Below are 19,432 nucleotides of genomic sequence, written 5' to 3'. Positions count from 1 at the left end.
ATTAGTACTTTTAAACCAGCAAATAACGATTGGAAGACACCATGATATTCCCTAGCAAAAGCCCTCTTGCTATAATAAGGCAGTATTTCTTCAAGAACCTTATTTTTACACGCTAATGCTAATACCAATAGATGCCGTATAATATTCTTATCAGCTATACGAAAGAACTTGAGTACTGTTGCATTTTGCAGGTATTTCGCAGGTACAAAAGCTCTTCTAAAAAATGAGGTAAGGAGTTGAAAAATCATGGACAGTTTGAAAGAGAATTATACATAAACTGGCTGGCTACAAAATACTGAAGCAATAATGCTATATGTTGCTTCCAAGAAAACAGATTCTGAAGTAAGACAGAATATTTTTTGGGTACTAAAATAAATTTGCTAGGCATCAAAATTTGGCTGTACATCAGACCAACTGTAATGAGACCATACAGATAGCATTTGTATGTTCTACCATTAAAACTGCTTTGCTGGCGAGAACTCAGCTTGCCTGTGATTTGATTGGCTTAGAGCAAACTGCTTGTACTTTGATTGGTTTAGACTGAGTTACGCCCTCGTTAAAGAATGCTAATTGCATTGACACATTTTCTGCCTTAAATACCTTAACCTAGGCGAAGCAGCTACCTTTAAGAATCAACGCTTTTTTATTCTGGGGTTACAAGTATTACAATGTTCTTTTGTATTGGCAAAAATACATAAAAGAAAAGGTCACTTAGATATCTAAACAGAAACTTACTCTTGGGCTTCTTCCTGATCATTTGCAGTTTCTCGTGCAAAGCCTGCTGATACCAAACCTTTGGCAAGGTCTTGGCCAGATGAGACTGTTATTGAAGCAACAAGCAGCGAAGGATCTTGCTGTAGGCCCTGTCAAGAAATTAATTCAGTAAAAGATAAAAGCTGACGAGCCCCCCTTTTTAAAAATTGCACTTTCATCTCACTGAAAACAAATCAAAGTCTCGCGATTTCTTGCAAATGCTGCTATACAAATGTTTAGTTTTTCATCTCATTGAAAACGAATCAGAAATTCTTTACGATTTTTAAATGTTTACACTGTCAGTCGCAGATTAATTCTTGAGATGTAGACATTAAACCAAAACCGACAGTGATTTCAGTTGATGAAAGTGAACCAATCATTATTCGGGTCAAAATCTGTCGCTAACATCTGCAGACTTATGAACCCATCCGCGTGTAACTCGTAGTAGCAACTCACACCTGCGCAGGTCAACGTACAAAAAGATGTACAGCTCGTCTACACGACATCGGGCATTCTATCTCTAGATTTACTATCCTGTAGAGAAACATAAACGCCCGATGACATTGACTGCTACACTAATTATAATGACGAATTCAGAAACGTAATACAATAAGCAAGGGCAGTTAGTAAAGCGTCATACTGACTTCTAAATGAACCATGAAGTTTTGGTTGACCATGATGCTGTTCAAGGTGTCGATAGCTTCGTTGGCGTATTCTCCATTGCCATTGCTCTGTCAAGGGTAAACAATATCACGTGATTAAACTTTCACTTTAAACCAATTTCTCTTTCTTTTAAAGGGCATGTGTTGTGAACATGATTGGCTAATGCAATACAATTATCTTTTTGTTTAGTACAAAGCATGGAATCGAGAGTGAATCTTTATGGAAATCCAAACGCACTTAGTGCCGTTTACAATGTGCCGGATAAATTTTATCCGCATCAAAGTTAGTTCAGATAGGCGTCGCGTTTACACTAGACCCATGCTATCCGCACGAATTTGAGAGCGGCTATCCGAGCAAAATTAGTTCACCTAGGAAAGTGGATTAAATAAGTTCGGGTAGCAATGTGGTACGGTGTAAACGCTTATATCCGGATAAATTTTATTCTCATCGTATCTTGCGCGATTGGCTATTTCATCCAATTTAGTTTTTACTGTCTCCCAATCAAGACCTTTCGCCATCTTGGCTGCCTTGTTGTCGATATATACTCGTGTTAAAAGTGCAGTATTCCTTCCAGTCCATGTAAAATTGGTATCCTTGTCAGCTTTCCCTACTTTCGTTGCTAGTTCAGTGTCATTTTGTTTCATGAACAAACTATTAAAACAAACTAGGCCTAATTTGTATTGACAATATCTTTGGATTTGATCTAAAAGAGAAGCAGATGATTCTGAAGAGAGAATGAAGTCTTTTTACGTTGGCGGGAATTTTGTTATAATTTTGTTGCCAAGTGAAGACTTCGATTTTGGGCGTTCTGTGCATGATTTAGGTCATGTGACTGCGATTATCCGGCACAGTGTAAATAGGAGGGCAAAAAGGACAAAATTTGTGCGGCACAGTGTAAACGCAAATCAATCCGAACAAGTTTTATGCGGATAAATTTTATCCGGCACAGTGTAAACGGGGTCTTGGAGATGCATTATTTCCGAAATAGATAAAGAAAACTTAAGGACAACTGGAATGGGAATTGGATCAGAACTTAAGGCAGAAAGCCCCATACCATAAAAAAGGCTTATCAAATCAGTAAGTGCAGAGCCTTCGTAAGTAAAATTTCCAAAGTTACTAAATGTTCCATACCGGTTCAATGCCATAAAGTTTGAACTTCAGAGCCTGTCTCGGAATTTCAGGAGATACCGCTGTAAGTCGAATATCTGATGCCTGAACGATTTCCCTGTTTCCAAAATCCACAAATTCAACCTGAAAAACAAAATGCATGTAAGATCAGCATCTTAGAAGGAATAGATTAAATAAGGTTGCAAGGCTTGGTTGAGAGAAATAATTCAAATGGTATAGCCTCGACATCTGGTTCTTGTCAATCGAGATCAAAGCAAAATTGTTTTAAAACCGTTGCGTCATAATGATAACGCTAATTTTGTGGAAATATATAACTGATGCATTCGTGTGAATTTTTTTTACACAGTCTAAAAAAGTACATTTTAGAAGAACAGGATTATAAAGACGATGCCAATGGGAGCATGATAGGCATGGCTACCCATTGACCTTAACAAAAAACAATACAGTAGTGCTACTGTACAAAAACAATACAAAGGCTATACCAAAATCCTGTTTAGACCGTGCGGATAACAAGTGAATTTCAATATTATGGTAGAGCAACTATCATTGAAGTTATTTTTACCGTTATTCAAGAAGTTATCCTTCTTGAAAAACGATGAAACTTTAAAGTAGATTTCCATACCTCTGCATGGGCATTGTCAACAACTTCAACAATGGCAGCCCGATACCAAAGACTGTCTTCTGAAAACTGAGCCACGCAGGCTTGATTTATGCAGAGTTCATCAGTGCTTTGCATGCCGGGAAGTTCTGTGATTTCATCATCGTTGCATTTGTGGCTAACGGCTCTCAAAATCATTGTCTCTGAAAACGAAAAGAAGCATCATTGAAACCTGGTTTACGTAGAGATGCTCCAGGAAGTTAACTCATGGAATTTTTTCAAAAGAAAGGCCAATCATTTTCTTGTATATGAAGACATGAAATATTTTATGGCTTATCTTAATAAGGTCTGAGCAAACAGGAGAACCTTTGTAAGTAACAAAGTAGCAATGGGTTAACAAGACTTCCTTGTTATCGGAGGATTCCGAGTTCAGTCACAATTATTATAACTTTAAATGCAAAACTTCATCATCAGTTTCTTACGATAGTGGCCATTCAAAGTAAACACCCCTTTCAAAAAAGATTATGGCATGGAATGTATAACGTAAGTGTATCAATGTGCTTAAACTAAAAAACGGAAGAATATAGAGTTTATAGATACCCTCAATATACATTGACAACTTCACTATGGGCAAGACAACAGCTTTCTGTTCAATATTCGTAGCTCTTTACTATAAAGTTTGGGCATCCATAGGTAGCAATATGCTTTGATCGCGAGCTACCCATCTCCTGGCCTCAATACATACCATATACACAAAAAGGACTTCCCATGAAGGCCAAAACAATCTTCACGAAGTTATACCGTGCAAAAAAGTCTGGAAAATGACTTTTTGCTATTTCATCGCCTGTCTTATTTCTCAATGTTTCATTCTGAAAAATATATTACCTTTCTCCCTTTCATCAGTTTTGTGTCCATATATGCATCCATTTTTGCTAACAAAGGTTCCCATGACTGTGAATATCTTTTCTGTAGGCAGTACAGGTGGAAGATATGTTTGTGTAGATTTCTGTGCCTGACTCAGTAACCTGGTGCCACTGCCCTCTGCATCCTGTCCCGGCTCATTACTCGTGCCAAAACCAACGAGGAACGATTTCTGTTCAGAGCTAGAACATGAAATAAAAATGTTGCTTCTTTGAGACACCATGTATCTTAACTTTAAAAATGGCTTTGCAAAAAGCAAACATTTCAAACATTTAAGGTTTTCATCTGACAATCTGACACTCTTGACAGTACAAAGCTTCAAGAATGGCGATCAAAAATTCTAAGGTATAGACAAATATATACGTATATACCCAAAATCTTTCTAAAATAATTTATCCCAGAACGTCTATAAACTAGATCCTCTTATAGAAGGACGATGATTGATACAACGCACTCGCTAAAAGACTTGTGATTGTAAAAAACGCATATTCTGTATTTTAATATCCTTTTTCAAGTAAACAGAACCCCCCCCCCCCCCCCCCCTTTAAATAATGTTGGAAAGGAAGATAAACATTTTGCTAAAATCTGATATACGTATCCCATTCCCATCCTCATTTGTCGTTATTCTTTAGACAGAATTTAACATTTTGTAAGGGGGGGGGATTGAGCTGGAAAGACAATGAGAGTGTTTAAACACTTGATGGGCAAAGTAAATTTGTCTTTACCTAGCATCCGAAGGTAGGTTTTAGGACACTGAAAAGATATGCTTATCGAGCAGTGTCCTGGTTCTTCCTTTCGTTGTGATCACACGTCGTGATTCCTACGCCTGGAATTGCAGAGAGCATGTGACTCCCTCGCTCAAAGAGAAAGTGTAGTTGTGTCAGGGGCTCCAACCCCAGATCCTTGGACAGGTAGTCCGCGACCCCCTACCACTAAGCCATCCTCTCATAGTACATGAATCTAACATACAGGCTGATGCATGCTCTTTTCTTGTGGTTGAAGCATCAGTTTTGTCGTCTTGGTAACCACCTTAAGCCATCAAAGATCTATCTTATCGTGAAGTACGTATATTCTAATAGGTGCAGTTCATACCTGCACACTGAATTTCATTTTTGACAAAATACAACGACAACACACCTGATGCCTATGCTGTTTGCGAAGCCTTTTTGCACCAACAAATGGTTGATGTATATATCATCATCAGTAGACGTGTCACAGAGCTCAACCAGTGGAACGCCATCTTCGATTGCTGAAAAGAAACAAATAAGTATGAACAATTTCAAACGAATTCGTGAGTATTTCAGCCCCGGTAAATAGCAAAGGTTTGCTCTATGAAAAGACTTTAGTTTTGGTAAACATTTTAGGAATGTCCAAATGTAGACATTGTAGATGATGTTATATTTTCATTTACTTGCAAAACACAGAAATAAAATCATAAAGATATTCCTTGGTGTGTGAAATAGTGAAAATTACACTTGAAAATGAAGTGGACAAAAATACATGACTTATAAAAACATGACAAACAAATTTTGATTACAAATGATAGCTGTATTCAAACTACACCGACAAAATCGATTTTCAAATTTGGATTAAACAACAGCATTTGTAAAAGAGAAGAAGTATTTTGTTTAAAATACAAACCCTTTGTCATAAGGACAAGTGGCTTATTCAAAATTGCTTCAGTGAGAAAGCTTATTGATTCTGGAGACCAGTCGGTTTGGCCGGTAAGATATCCGACATCTTTCAATTTGACGCGAAGAGCCTGTAAATTAACAGTGAAATGAGTAGGAATTTAAATTAAGAACTTGTGTCAAAAAATACAGATGCAGAGGAGTATGATGATGAAGGACGGGTAAAAAAAAGATTTTTCTGAGATACATGGGAAAGCATTGAACTATATGTTCTATGGACATGACTGTTAATAGGGCGGCCATAGAGTGTTAGGCGCACATGCTGTTGTGATGTATAGAACAGGACGGTTCTGAATTGCTACTCCGAATTACACACTTCATGTTCTTTTTTGGTAGTCAATGAAACACCATAAGAACGTGAAAATAAAGAATTTTATAGTTGTAATAATTTGAGATGAAATTGTCACATGAACCGTATTCAGTCGAACGAGTTAATGGGAGCTATTCCATTCTGCCCTGACTCTATTCCGGTGCCAAATCCTTTGCGAAATCAAAGAAGTGATGTCTCATTAATAGCTATTTCAAAGGGTGAAAAACAAGTTTGTAACAAAAATGAGCAGAGAGGATAATTGAAGAATGAGGACGATTAACAGCGTCTTGTACACAAGGAAGAGCATGGATAAAAAATATTCACGGGCACACCTGCTTGCGAAGAGTTAGACACGTATCTGGAAGTTTTCGAATTTGAGTGAGCATGGTTTTTTCAGAATTCCCGTAATCAACAAACTGAACTTGGATGCTGCAGTCATCGTAGACATCTGGCAAGAAAAATGAGCTGAATGAGTAGAAATGCCTCGCAAACAAAAATAATTATCCCATAAAAAACGAGCAAGTTCATATGAAGCGCTTAACTATGAAGAACAAGCAACTTGAATTCTCTTTAAAGAACTTCATTTCGCAAAAACAGATCACGAGTAAAATCGGAGTAAAGCAGGCAATGTGCGCAACTTTAAAGAAAGAATATACATAGTTTGGTAAACATCTTCCAGCAAACAGTTTATTAAAATATTTCTCATGTGCAGGGACTAGAAAAGTGAACATGAAAGGGTTGGAGACTTGGTTGAGTATTTTGCTTAGACAGATTTGAATACACTTAATATGGCTACATACATACCGACGAATGACAACCGGGCGGGTCACATCTCTCAAATTTGATTAAGTTAGATTCACGCAATTATGATAAGTGTACACAAATAATAGTTTGATTCATTTGAGAAAGTTGACTAGTTGGAACGAAATGACATGAGGAGGTGAGTTATGTGATGAAGAATTTTGAGAATTTTCCTTTCAAGCAACCAATTAAATGAAAAAATAAGTCCCTTCTACTCACGCGTTATCAAACCACGGTACCATAATTTATCTTCCGAGAATTTAGCTGCACAAACCATGTCTGCAAAACAGCAAAAGAAGCTTAGTCATAAGAAAGATAATAAAAAAAGCATGATTAGCAAATGTTTATTTAATGGATTTTGACGACTAAAATCTGAGTAAAAAACTATGAAAACCTTAATGAAGATCGCCTTAAGAAAGACTGATAAGACAACACTCGCAAAAGCAGTCGTTTAAAACTACAAGGCTTAAAAGGATAGGAAGACAATCAATCGAATACAATCAAATCAAACAATTCTTACTTCGATAAGGAAATGAAACGGTGTTTGTATCTTTACGATTTCTCGCATAGAGCTTCGCCAATTCTTCATGCACTTCAGCGATGGGTGAAGCAAACTGGAAATAGATAATAAGCAATTAGTGAATAATCGAAAAAATTATGTAAGGGATATAGAAATACAATAATAGTTCTGAAACTATTCTGGTGATCGTCCTCTCAAGGTGCTGTAAAATATCAAAACGCCATTAGCAAGAAAACTTTTTACAAAACATAGTTTGAGATTCTTGTGAAATTATACTAAAATTATGGTACCTTTTGGACGTAAATTTCATCAGGACTGACCACATGGGTTATTAGGACGTCAGAATTCTCTTCTATTTCGGGAAGAACCGGCTCCTTGTACTTTCTTGATGCTTTCGGTGGCTCTGAAAAATGAGAGTTAAATTAAGATTAATAGCAGCATATAAAAAATGACATGTGACCAACACTGCAAGAATGAACTGTTCAGGATATAGAACGAGCCTAACAGATAATGGTTCCGCGCGCTGATTTCAAACAGGGTATACCTCAATGATGACACCAATAACACTTCTTCAATTAGACGTCTCAGTGATGACATCAATAAGAATTCAGCACAAAGAAAGAATACCACAAATAGAATATGAAACGACAAACTTCCATCAACAAATATTTACGATGGAAAATCAAACTAAGAAAATTCATGCAAACTTTGAAAAGGAGCGTTTAGGGCTAAAAGATTTGTTTTAAAAAGTGACAGCGTTTAGGATGCCTCACCAATAGCCATAGAATTAGGTGATTTAAACCTCGCAAACTCCATGAAAACGAGGGCATCTCTAAGTGAGACTGGTCGCTCGTCATCTCTCGTTGGTTCATCATCATCAGGACGTCGCAGGTCAACGTACAGTTTGCCATCATATTGGAACTGGATCTGCAATTAAAGAGGACGCTTAATGAGAGAAGCTGATGTTCGCTGGACAGAATTGCTTATTGCTCTTGATTAATAACAAATCTACAAATGAACGTAGGTTCAAAAGTATATTCCGGTAGAGATAGCACCACTGGTGATTGGTGCCAAATATCACCCTTTAGAGGATATAAAGGAAAACAGATAACAACTGGTAGATGGATGGTTGAAGTCTAGTTGGGCCCTATGATAAGCTAACTAATGTGAGGTGGCACAACCTCGGCCCATAGTGGGTTAATAAAGCCTCATGCTTAAAAAATCATCACGGGTAATAACGTCTCATTATTAACGCGACGTCTGTCTCGTGCATGGCAACGTCACATGCGAATGCAAACTAGAAAACAAACTACCTACGTTCATAAGCATCGGCTTGTCTCCCACAAACGAATAGAACGCCTTGGTCGAATTAAGAGGCCAGGATTTTTGCTGTTAAATAAACAAAACAGGCTTCGTAAAGATAACCAATTTATGTTGATTGAGGTCATTTCCTGAAATTCTTGCAAAAATAAAATCACTTTAACTTGAACTGAGAGTGTTTATTGAATTATCTTTGGCCACTCTTCCAATTCCTGCAACGATTAAAGCAGCGATTTTGCTTTGGAACAAGCACATCCACGCTTCCTTCTACCTATCTATCATAACTATCACCCACCATAATAAGCCCTACATATTACATCTATTGCTACAGAAACAAGCCAAGGTCGAATCCTGATCTGATGACAATTAACCAACTAACAACGAAAAGCTTATTGGCATGCCATTATGAGCTTCCTTGAATAGACAGGTTTGCTTTGTAAGTAACAGATATTGAAATAAAATGCTTCAGTCTTACTTGCTCTGGAGGCACGATGTCTACAAGAGAACAAGGAACAGCAAGCTCGGGCACTTCCAGGAATTGTGGTCTCATTTTCCTTAATCTACAAAGAAAATTGAAACCTCGTTGGGATAAGCCGATCTATAATCAATTCAATCAACACGACGAACCATTTTGCTTACTAGAAAAATCTCGCAACTTCCCCCAAAACTTAGTAAAACTGTATTGTTCTTAAAATCTTGTACGCTAATAACAGTGTACATTTCAATGCGACCAAAGTCATTTAATAGGAACAGCCGATGTCGACAAAAGATAACAACCAGATTCAATTTTAAGGAGCATTTTCAAGTTGTTTAAGACCAAGGTGATACATTAAGTTGATGGCTACTTGGCAATAGCTAATTTTAGACTAGGCCATTGTTAGATTCTTTGATAAATTAATTGGCAATTAAAACTTGATTAGCCAAATCTAGTCGATAAAGTTATAGCATAATTCAGAAAAAATTTTGAAACTTGTCTTGGACTTGTCTCATCCTCTGCTTGTCACCTGTGAATATTCATAGCTATAAACTTGAATAACAACCTTAAAAATAACGATAATGCACGAAAAAACTGACTAGGAAATTCCTTTAACCCAAACAATAAGTGTTCATCCAAATATCTATTGGTACCACTAGTAGGCGCAAAATGGGAACCAAACCTGGCCAATGGCAGACTTTCTGTATTCCCATAATCAATATACTGCACTTCGATTGGAAGGCCATTTTCCCATGATGGGACAGTGCTGGGCTGTTGCTGAGACCTGGGTGAGACAATACGGGCCCTGTACCAATTGTTGTCTGCAAGGAACTGAGCACATACCAATTCGTCTGAAAAAGAATTCAACAAGTTTTACTGTAACGACAATTTCATATATTAGATTAGGGCGTTAGTTACATAAAGATCTCGATACACCAATTGATCTTGAAATGGGGGTGTCATTCATATTTGAAGGAGAGTTTAAAATACCTAATCAGTTTTTGGTTTCTAATAGGTTCTCAACTAAAGTTGATTTCTGCATTTGTGAAAGGAATGTTTCAAAGCAAAAGTGCTCCGAAGCAGTAAAAAAATCAGAAAGAATCTTGCACTCGTTTTAGATAGGTATTCAAGATAATTGCTATAGGGGCGGTTAAAGGTAAAACAACAGAAAAATATTGGAAAAAGAGGAAAGTTGCAGTGTCGCGAGCAAAGCTTTTAAGATAATGAGTTTAAGAAAATTTGAGCATACATAGTAGATCTAAACAATACCTTTTCTTGGACAAAAGACAAGGTCCTCGGGTTTATCCGAGCTTCTGCAGTACTTGTTCAAGTTGTGCATCATGTGTTGGAGTCTCTCTTTATTCGAACAACTCTGAACGTAAAATTTTTCAGGCGTCTTCACATAAGTAACGTATACCAATTCGAATGAACCTGTCGAAGAAAAAATTGCAATAAGATTGATAAGAAACAACAGCTAGGGTTTCTTCGTGTATCTTGCAAAGCATAACAGATAACAACAACTTGTAATGGATAGCTCTGGGACAAGGACCACATTATGTCACACTACCATTCAGCTTTCTTCAGAAGGCAATCATTAGGCATCGTTGGTTCTCTCTTGGATTCCAAACTTGGCACACCTTTTGCGATTGCATCTAATTTCCACTTAATCAAAAGCCAGTGATCAACACGCCTGCAGATTCTAGCTAAAACAAGTAACAACAAGCTACCGATAACAGAAAAAAGATTCGGTGGCAAATAGATAAGTTCACTTTGTAGAAACAGACAGAAAAGCGTGAAAAACTGTTTCTCAGGGTTGCGATTTGATGTTTTAAGACTTTTAAGTGCAAGAAAATGAGATGCCTGCTTAGACAATGTTTTCAACAGCCTGATAATTAGCTATGGATGTTAAGCCTGGTTTCCATATAGCCGTAAGGCTGCCTGCGACTGCCTGCGACTGCTTTCTGCCATCTTCCATCTTCCACCCTTACAGTATCACCGGCAAATGGAAACGTTTTGCTTGCAATTGCCTGCGGTATCAGTAACTATGCCGGTAACTAGGTAAAGTTTGAGCGGGAAAAACTGACGGGCAAAATTCAACAACAAACATGGCTGCTGCAATAAACGAACGATTATTGCTTCAATATGAATACATATTGCTACTTACATGAGACACAGAAGAAGACGCAATAAAGTTAAGAGAATCCACAGGTTTTGAGAGGAACTTTATGGTCCTTGCATTTCTTGTCGTACATGGAGCGATAATTTCTTATGCAGTCCATTAGTTTTTCATTACTACTAATTTCTGAGATCTGTTCCGAAGTTTCGACTACGAAAGACGAGGGCCACGCCATGTTTTTTGGAAAGATGCGACAATGAAAAACAATAACAATTTCCAAAGGCCCTATTTCAATTGGTTCTTGCATATCACATGATTCGTTTGAACAAAAAAATGCCGCAGGCAAGGCGTTTCCATTTGTAATTTGTCTGCCGGCGGTACCGGGAGGTTGCCGTAAGAGATGTGAAAAGTTGAACTCGTTCAACTTTCTCCCGGCTCTCCGGGCAGTCTTACGGCACTTCAAACAGCTGCCTGCGGTACCGTGAGAAAGCGTTTCCATAAAAGATTATCTGCCGGCGATATCGTAGGGATGGAAGATGGAAGATGGCAGAAAGCAGTCGCAGGCAGCCATACGGCTATATGGAAACCAGGCTTTACGATCAGAAGCAGGTAATCACAAAAGAACTGGGACATTTTATTGACATAAAAGACACAGTACCAGACATTCTTGGACATGCTTCAAGCTCATCACACAAGTTACTTCCTTGACTGGGTGTCATTAAATCATTTGAACTAAATGCTTCGTCTTTCATGAGATTCCTTTCTTCATCTGTTAAATCAGCAAGTTTCAGCATTTGGACCCTAGGCGTTGTAAAGAAATCTCTCGTAAAGAAGAGAGTTACCTCTTTCAAGCAGCATTTGAAATACAGAAGGCAATATTTTCCCTTCAAGTCCGTCTCGTGGGCCAATCGTGTAAGATGGCAAAATGAGGTTTCACATTAGTAAAAATGGAAAATAAATTCCAAAGAAGATTCAACATATACTAACTGCCAGCAACATTTTGTTTTTGTCTTCATTTCGTTTGGTATTCAGCAGATAGCATTTTTTTCAAATGATTTCTTGCTTAATTTTGAGACTGGAGACGATAATTAACTTTTGGGGTTTATAACTCAAATATGCGGCACATAGAAGAAGTAATAAGCTTTTCGTAGTAAGTCGACTGGAATTGAAGGGGATCATAATTGCAGGTAAGACCTTGAAAAGGACAAATTAGAAAACTGAAATGGAAGTACGAAACTAAAGACCGATGAATCGAAATGTTTAGCAGTTTAATCATTTACAATTGTGGATAAAAAGTTACGTTGTTACCAATCTCTCTGTTCAAGATGGTTCCCTCAGATCTATAAAGCAGTCTTTGGTTAACAGAAACATTTACAGAAGGGAAACTTACATTTTCTCTCCGGTTACTTCCAATCCTCCGATTTCTTTAAGAACTTCTGCCTTTTCTTTGTCGACCACGAAGCTAGTCATTTAAGCAAAGCAGTAAAAAAATATATTTAAATTTTGCCTGTAAGAATACATTATAACAATACCATTTGCAGCAGTATATGAAAAACTATTAGAATCTAAAAAGGAACAAGTACCTGTAATAGACTCACCGTATGTAGTCACCTTTCCTCTCAACCTTTTTTGCAAAACATGCAATGCTTTTGCATTCCTCTAATCTTGACAAAAGCTGTTGATAAAATCATATGATCGTATAATTGAAAACAAATTTGTTTTTAGGAAAAAAAAGACTGAAAGCAAATTTCGAAAATACCCGATTCAGGAGATTTGTAAACTGGGCTGGATTAAGCTTTCTTTTAGGGGGGGGTTGGGGTAAAATTTTAAATTATTGGCGACCCACACAAAACTTGTCCTCTTTCCTAAAAGGAAATAGCCAAATTTAAATAGCTGTTATTTAATAAAGCAACAACAAAAAATCACAGATACAGACTTGACTTTTCAGTCAAACTAGCATCAGACTCGAGATCAAGTCAAAACTTTAAAAATAATACCTCGTTGACTTTCAGCCTCAAAATCTGTGGTTGTTGACGTAAGATTTCACAATCTAAAAATGAAGACAATTATTGCAGTTATGTTTCAGCTTGAATTTTGATGTGAAGAACTGACCAAGACAATCTAATATCTGCCAATATGAAATTTGAACCTTCGCCTTAGGAGTATCTACAAAACAAGTTCGAAGTAGACCTGAGGAAACCAATCGAAGATATTTGAAGGAAGAATAAGCTCCTACTCTTGAAAAAGTCCTTGCTCCTTTTTATGAAGATTTTTTAAGGTGAAATAGCAAACTACAAGAAAAGTAAGATACTAAATTAGATAGGAATTAGTTTTGAAGTATATGGCATCTTTCCCTTGTTTGTACTTTGGACTAGCAATCGATTTCGCTTCACGTATCTTCAATCGGCCTATTGATTGCTATTTTGTTTATTTCTTAAATATAAAACAAATTCCCTCTACGAAAAATAGGATGCATGCGAATGTCTTTACACAGATCAAAAGCAGGAAATGTCAAGAAGAATCACAGCGTGTATCAAGATAGAAAGCGGAGCATAGGTAATTGCGTATGGACCTTTAATTGTTGATTCCACAAGTTTCTGCTTCTCAAGACAATCCATCATCTAAAATGGAGGTAAAAAAAGATGAAAAACAGACTTGCTTATTGAAAGATAAACTAAACAAAATTCTACCAAATCAAGGATGGTACGTACAATGTATCAAACCAATTTAAAAACAATGTGAATGCTAACGAGATTGACTGCTATTCCATCGTACCTGCGTATAAAAGAGATTATTAACATTATTTTTAGAGCGTGTGGCTGCACGATTATCTCTAATCAAACTAAAATAAGCTGTCATGTTTCGCCATTGATTGACAGTACAAAGATCTTGAACGTAAAGTTGTTGAGGAAAAATCTCCTTGCAGAGATTCTCAATTGACAAATAGCCATTTTCCAATATTAAATCATCACAAAAACGTCGAACATAGAAAAATTCTTTGATAGTTAGAAAATACTCTAAGCATTTTAAGTGGATGACTAGGACTGTCTAATTTCATCTTAATTATGTCTTTAAGGAAGTTTGCGAAATCACGAAAGCAAATTCTAATCTGCTATCGCAGAAAAAGCTGAATTAGAGCTTCTGTTTAACGTAAATATAATCGCAAACATGGAAACAAGTTGATTTATCAGTCAGCATTTCTAATATATCTACTGACTGAAAACTCTTTCACTAGTTTCGATGCTTTGGGAAGAAAAAAAGCAAAGGTTTTTTCCTACCGTATTTTGGTTTAATTTAAATTCCAAAAAGGGTCTACGGCTTTTGCAGAAAATGAATCGAGCAAACTTTGCAACACGATAACAACTTACGATTGAAGTGAATCCAAAATTTTGCGCGTAGTTCTGGGCTGCCTGTTCAAGTAAAGTTGCCTCCCTGAAAACAAGTATGATATGTAAGCTTATAAGCAAGGCCTATGCATGAAAGTAAACAAAAGCAAAGGCATCGTGGCAGTCTTTATTAGACACTATGCAAACAAATAATGTGCATTGGAAAGTTTAAGCTTCGATAGTGAATAATTGATAAGTGACTTGGTAGGGCCAACCTTATTTGTAGTTCTGAATGCAGACGATTGAAGAATTCTCGAACATCTTGCAGAAACTGGTTTGCCGTGATTGAGAGCTCAGGCAGAGAACAAGCGATAACCTAAAACAAAATTAGTTGCAGCTCAACTTGCGAAGGGAGATGCCGGATTACATAACGAATTCGTTTCGTAGACTAAATAACAGTACTTGAGGAAATCATGATCTAGCAATGTTTTTAAAAACCAATTTGAACGCACGAAATACTATGAAGCATTTTTATGAAATTAATAAAGAGTTTAAATTACCTTTTCTGAGTTTTTCAAACAAGCAAGTGTTTCTTTGGCACTAAGAATCGAGCTTTGTAGTTCTTCCTGTAAGCCTCCATCCTGTAGTAGCAAATGAATAATAAATGGAAATGTTGCTATCTTTATTTTTAGAACGTAAGCTTCGAATACACAATGGGCAAAAAGGTTTTAAACAAAGGAAAAACATGCTCGAATTTTCCGTGTGAAGGCTGCTAGTACAAGATCTGCTGCTCGTATATTCTAAAAGCAGCTCGGGAAAACATATGTTTGGACCATACCAGCTCTCCAAGGGGAACTATGTCATGTCCACTGCACTTCTCTGCAATGACACACAGTGCACAAACTGGCAGATTCGATGTTTTGTCAAAAAATTCAAGGACGCGGCCACTGTGATCCGAGCATTCCAACTCCACCTTCCTGCAAAAAGAGGCAACATTTTTAATTAGCAATCTCTCCTCAAGAATGGATGAGTTAGGCTATTCAATTGCCTACTGGTAGTGACCTCTGCAATTTGATTGGCTACTGCATTTGAAACCAATAATTAGCTACAATCCTTGCGAAAAGTCATGGTACACTAACGTCAGTTTCCAAGGGAAAATTTAGCCATTCCCTCCGCCCCCCCCCCCCCTTTGAACAATGTTGGTTTACTACAAAACGAAGTAGGGGATGAGGAAGGACGCTTTTTTCTGCGACTTAAAGGGTTATTTTTCTAAATTATCAACATTGTTTAGGAGGGATGGGGATGCGGAAAAAGGAGTATCCTGGAAAAGAATTGAAAAATATAAAAAAACGCAAATTGGTTGGTGTTCCGAATACTTTTGGCAATGATTGTACATTGGTTAAAGCTACGATTTGATTGAATATTGACAGTAGCTGTAGTTTGCAAGATTGCGTGTTACCATCGTAATCGGGAACTAATTTGAAAAGACAAAGTATACCTAAAGATAGTTTTAACAAAGGGAAGACCTGATAATAAAAAAGGTTGGAAATCAACTGATGTCTATTAATGGAGATGTTCTTAAATCAATCATCAATCAACACTGATCTTCACTGTTATTTTAACTATTTCAGGCGAAATAAAGTCTTGCACAAAGCTAGGACTATAATAAATAATAAATAATAATAAAAAGCTTTCAAAACACAAGGTTTAAATTTATGAATAATAGAAATACATAATTTCTGAAAAAGATGAGATAAATGGGTGTCATCTTATCGCATTTTTTTTTTCTTTTTTCTTTTTCAAGCCAATTTGATACGAGTTGTAAAAAACATTTCAGTTGGTGAAATGATATAAATCTGTTTGGGCTTTTTCTTTATTTATCTTAAGTCATTCTTTTTGTCATATAATATTCAAAAAACAAATATCAAAAACACGAAAAGATTTTTCAATAAGAGAATATAAGCCTTTAGTAGAAAATAACTACACTTAAAAATAACAGCAGAATCGAAAACGTGGAAGCACCAACCTTGGAAATGACAATGGCAAAGGCTGGTGTTTCTGTAGTCGTTTCAAAGCTTTGTGACACTGCAATTGAAATAAAACACCGCATTGTCCTCGAATTCTACTAATTCTATTATTATTATAGCGACTATGACTTTACTATTATCTTGATAGCTATTGGTATAACAATTACAATGTTATAAACTGTGTCAATATTGAGTCAAGATGAATACAAGGGAATAGCACCTAGCAGTTAGAAACCTGTAGGCAGACTGAGCACTCGGGGTTCAAAGATACCAAAATTACCAAAGAGAGACAATTTTCAATGCCATTATACGCAATAAACCTGATGCGAACTATTTTCATGGATTGATTTGTTTGGATGACGAAAAGTTACCAAAATTAAACTGATAAAATCTGGAATAACCATGACAATTATAGTGAAATTCTTAGAACACAGGCACAAATCTTTTAAAGCTTTTCCTCTCAATGATGTTAACGATAACAACATTGCTTGAATGCCGGCAACAATCTAACTAGAAATGGAAGCATAAACGCTTTTTATAAAGGAATCAAAACAGTTTAAAGGAAAGGGGGAGAATTTAGTGACAGCGCTGATAGTTTCTGTAGTTAAATTTATGGTTGTTAACTGGTGTTCCAACATTTTTTAGCAATGATTGTAGCAATTTTCCAGAAGTTGATTCTCTAATCTCGACAGTTGATATGAATGTGAGCAAGAAACTGGCCGTTTTTATACATATGAAAGGACTGTTTGAGACTGGTATTTTTTCCATCCTTACTTGAACAAAACAGCTTTCACAAAACGCGCAGTCATCACAGCTATGGCAAATGCAGGTTGCCACCCCAGAACATTCTTCGCATAAAACTTGTCTGGTAGAATCAGCATTTCCTGAAACGTTAAAAGCAACATTATAAGCCATTGGTAGAAAACACATTATGTTTCCTTCTAATTCTACTTCCAAACATAGAGATTGTGAAATATTCTCCCAAATATTTTATGCAAAGAATATCTGCATTGATGGTAGGATTGTTCAACTGTAAAAAACAACTCAGTGATTTAAAAACAAACAAATTTCAGAAAAGTTGGCCTTTGACTTAATTTTTCAATGAATAACTACGATTTTTTAAATTCATCGATATTTATAAAGGGAATACTTTCAGCGAAATAAAGACATGAATTAATGCATCTATCTATTCAATAACATCATACAATCAAAATAAGAAAAAATTATGGTGCTGCTCTACCAAAAGACCCTTCTTGACCTCTAAAAAAATGAAAAAGTTTTGAGGCCACTCTTGAATTGTATGAAAGAACCAACTTTTCTGATGGTTGCCTGGTAATTTTTCCAGCCTTGTATGGCAGAGAAATAGAAGCTTCAAACTTTTGAAATATGACAGTCATTATGGTTTCCAGTGTTATACTTTGATTTTGGGCCACATACAGGTCCAGCCATCTTTGTACCTTCCTTATTATCAGTGCAACCAACTGGGTTAGCTTGGCATTGGAGTGACCTTGCCAAACTAAACTGCCATGGCAGAGGTGGCTTTCAAAAAGAGTGCTATAAACTTGGTTGAGTTTTTTGGGGGAGGATGCATTCAACTTTTGCAGTAATAACAATTCTCCTTTAGAGTATTTTATATCCTGGGTCCATTTTATTGTTTAATTGTCTAAAAGAAGTTCAGGCAATTGTTATTTAATATCTTGTGAGTAACTGAAATAGAAAGTAAGTTGTTAGACTATGCAAAATTTTACATTCATTGTTTCTCAATAGCAGAAGAGAATGGATGGAGTTGACTTCACAGCATCAAAACAACAAAACAAAATCTGTGCAACTAACAAGTTCTTTTTCAAATACCTGAATTTTCTTTGTTTTCTCCCTCTGCACTTTCTTCATTTGAACTGTCTTTGGCCCTTTCATTTTCGGCAGCTAAATGGTAAATGCTTCCAAAGTTCCACAGAGGACCTGTTACAACTCTGTTCTGACCACTGCAAGCAAATTTTTGGGATAATTCTGATAGTTGTAGGGAGAAATAAGAACATGACTCTATATTGGTTGTACCTCTACATAGCTCTAAAAATGACTTCTTAATTTCAAAAACCAGCTAAAAATAATGTAGTTTATATAAATATGTTAATCTAAAATAAATTTATTTCAGGGGCATAGGTAACAAAGATGTACCCCAAAATGCCAAAACTTTCAAAATACTGATGATCCTTCAGTACATAGCAAAAGGCTTGCAAGGAAGAGAAATTCAATATATGTTCACACAAATATTTGTATACATATATTTCTTTATGAAAAAGCAGGAAGTTTTTAATGAGTCTATTTATTGTGACTATGTAAAGGATATGACAAATTACATAAAGAAACCATGAAAATACATGAAAGTACCTCTCTAATGCAGCCCTTTTGTTGTGTGTCAGAACACCAAGTAAATAAATGTCTGGAAGGAGGTTCTTGACACCTCTTTCTCCTTCTGGGTCTAGTTTGGTTTCTTTCTGTAAGAAAAGAATACAGTTGCCCTACCTAAAAGCACAGGAAGCATTTGAAAAGAGGGGGCATGTATTAATTAGAAAAGGGTGCCTCTATGAGCTGCATATAGGCATACAACCTCTGTTTCTGAAAATGAGGGACACATGCTCCCTTTGCCCATAGGTTTCTGTGTTTATGGTACCACCCAATCTACCAGCATAAGAGCAGAGCTTGTTTGGCGAAGCTTTTTCTACTTGGTATTGCAACTACATGTAATTCTCAATACATTTACAAATGTGGTGTTTGTAATTTTC

The 19,432-nt window shown here is 36.5% G+C and overlaps 1 protein-coding gene across 1 annotated transcript in view; it reads right to left on the bottom strand.

The window, feature by feature from the left end:
* LOC135685355 (tudor domain-containing protein 1) overlaps positions 1-19,432 on the bottom strand; it is a 29,712-nt gene that overhangs the window by 8,805 nt on the left and 1,475 nt on the right. Inside the window, exons 3-31 of the mRNA XM_065201271.2 lie at positions 19,038-19,144; positions 18,501-18,631; positions 17,424-17,533; positions 16,649-16,707; positions 15,461-15,599; positions 15,183-15,263; positions 14,898-14,998; positions 14,665-14,728; positions 13,869-13,917; positions 13,294-13,346; positions 12,895-12,971; positions 12,687-12,758; positions 11,955-12,097; positions 10,450-10,611; positions 9,863-10,031; positions 9,181-9,265; positions 8,703-8,774; positions 8,159-8,312; positions 7,676-7,788; positions 7,386-7,479; positions 7,085-7,144; positions 6,397-6,512; positions 5,705-5,825; positions 5,201-5,312; positions 4,028-4,245; positions 3,167-3,345; positions 2,548-2,667; positions 1,398-1,484; positions 736-863 (exon numbers count right to left, since the gene is read on the bottom strand). Coding sequence (XP_065057343.2) covers positions 736-863; positions 1,398-1,484; positions 2,548-2,667; positions 3,167-3,345; positions 4,028-4,245; positions 5,201-5,312; positions 5,705-5,825; positions 6,397-6,512; positions 7,085-7,144; positions 7,386-7,479; positions 7,676-7,788; positions 8,159-8,312; positions 8,703-8,774; positions 9,181-9,265; positions 9,863-10,031; positions 10,450-10,611; positions 11,955-12,097; positions 12,687-12,758; positions 12,895-12,971; positions 13,294-13,346; positions 13,869-13,917; positions 14,665-14,728; positions 14,898-14,998; positions 15,183-15,263; positions 15,461-15,599; positions 16,649-16,707; positions 17,424-17,533; positions 18,501-18,631; positions 19,038-19,144 — 3,176 coding nt within the window. The remainder of the gene's footprint in view (positions 1-735; positions 864-1,397; positions 1,485-2,547; positions 2,668-3,166; positions 3,346-4,027; positions 4,246-5,200; positions 5,313-5,704; positions 5,826-6,396; positions 6,513-7,084; positions 7,145-7,385; positions 7,480-7,675; positions 7,789-8,158; positions 8,313-8,702; positions 8,775-9,180; positions 9,266-9,862; positions 10,032-10,449; positions 10,612-11,954; positions 12,098-12,686; positions 12,759-12,894; positions 12,972-13,293; positions 13,347-13,868; positions 13,918-14,664; positions 14,729-14,897; positions 14,999-15,182; positions 15,264-15,460; positions 15,600-16,648; positions 16,708-17,423; positions 17,534-18,500; positions 18,632-19,037; positions 19,145-19,432) is intronic.

Source organism: Rhopilema esculentum, chromosome 15, assembly GCF_057945365.1.
Source record: "Rhopilema esculentum isolate cy_ngs chromosome 15, ASM5794536v1, whole genome shotgun sequence".
NCBI classification, from domain to species: Eukaryota; Metazoa; Cnidaria; class Scyphozoa; order Rhizostomeae; family Rhizostomatidae; genus Rhopilema; species Rhopilema esculentum.
The sequence above is the reverse complement of the archived record's forward strand: the minus strand, read 5'-3'. Positions and strand labels throughout refer to the sequence as shown.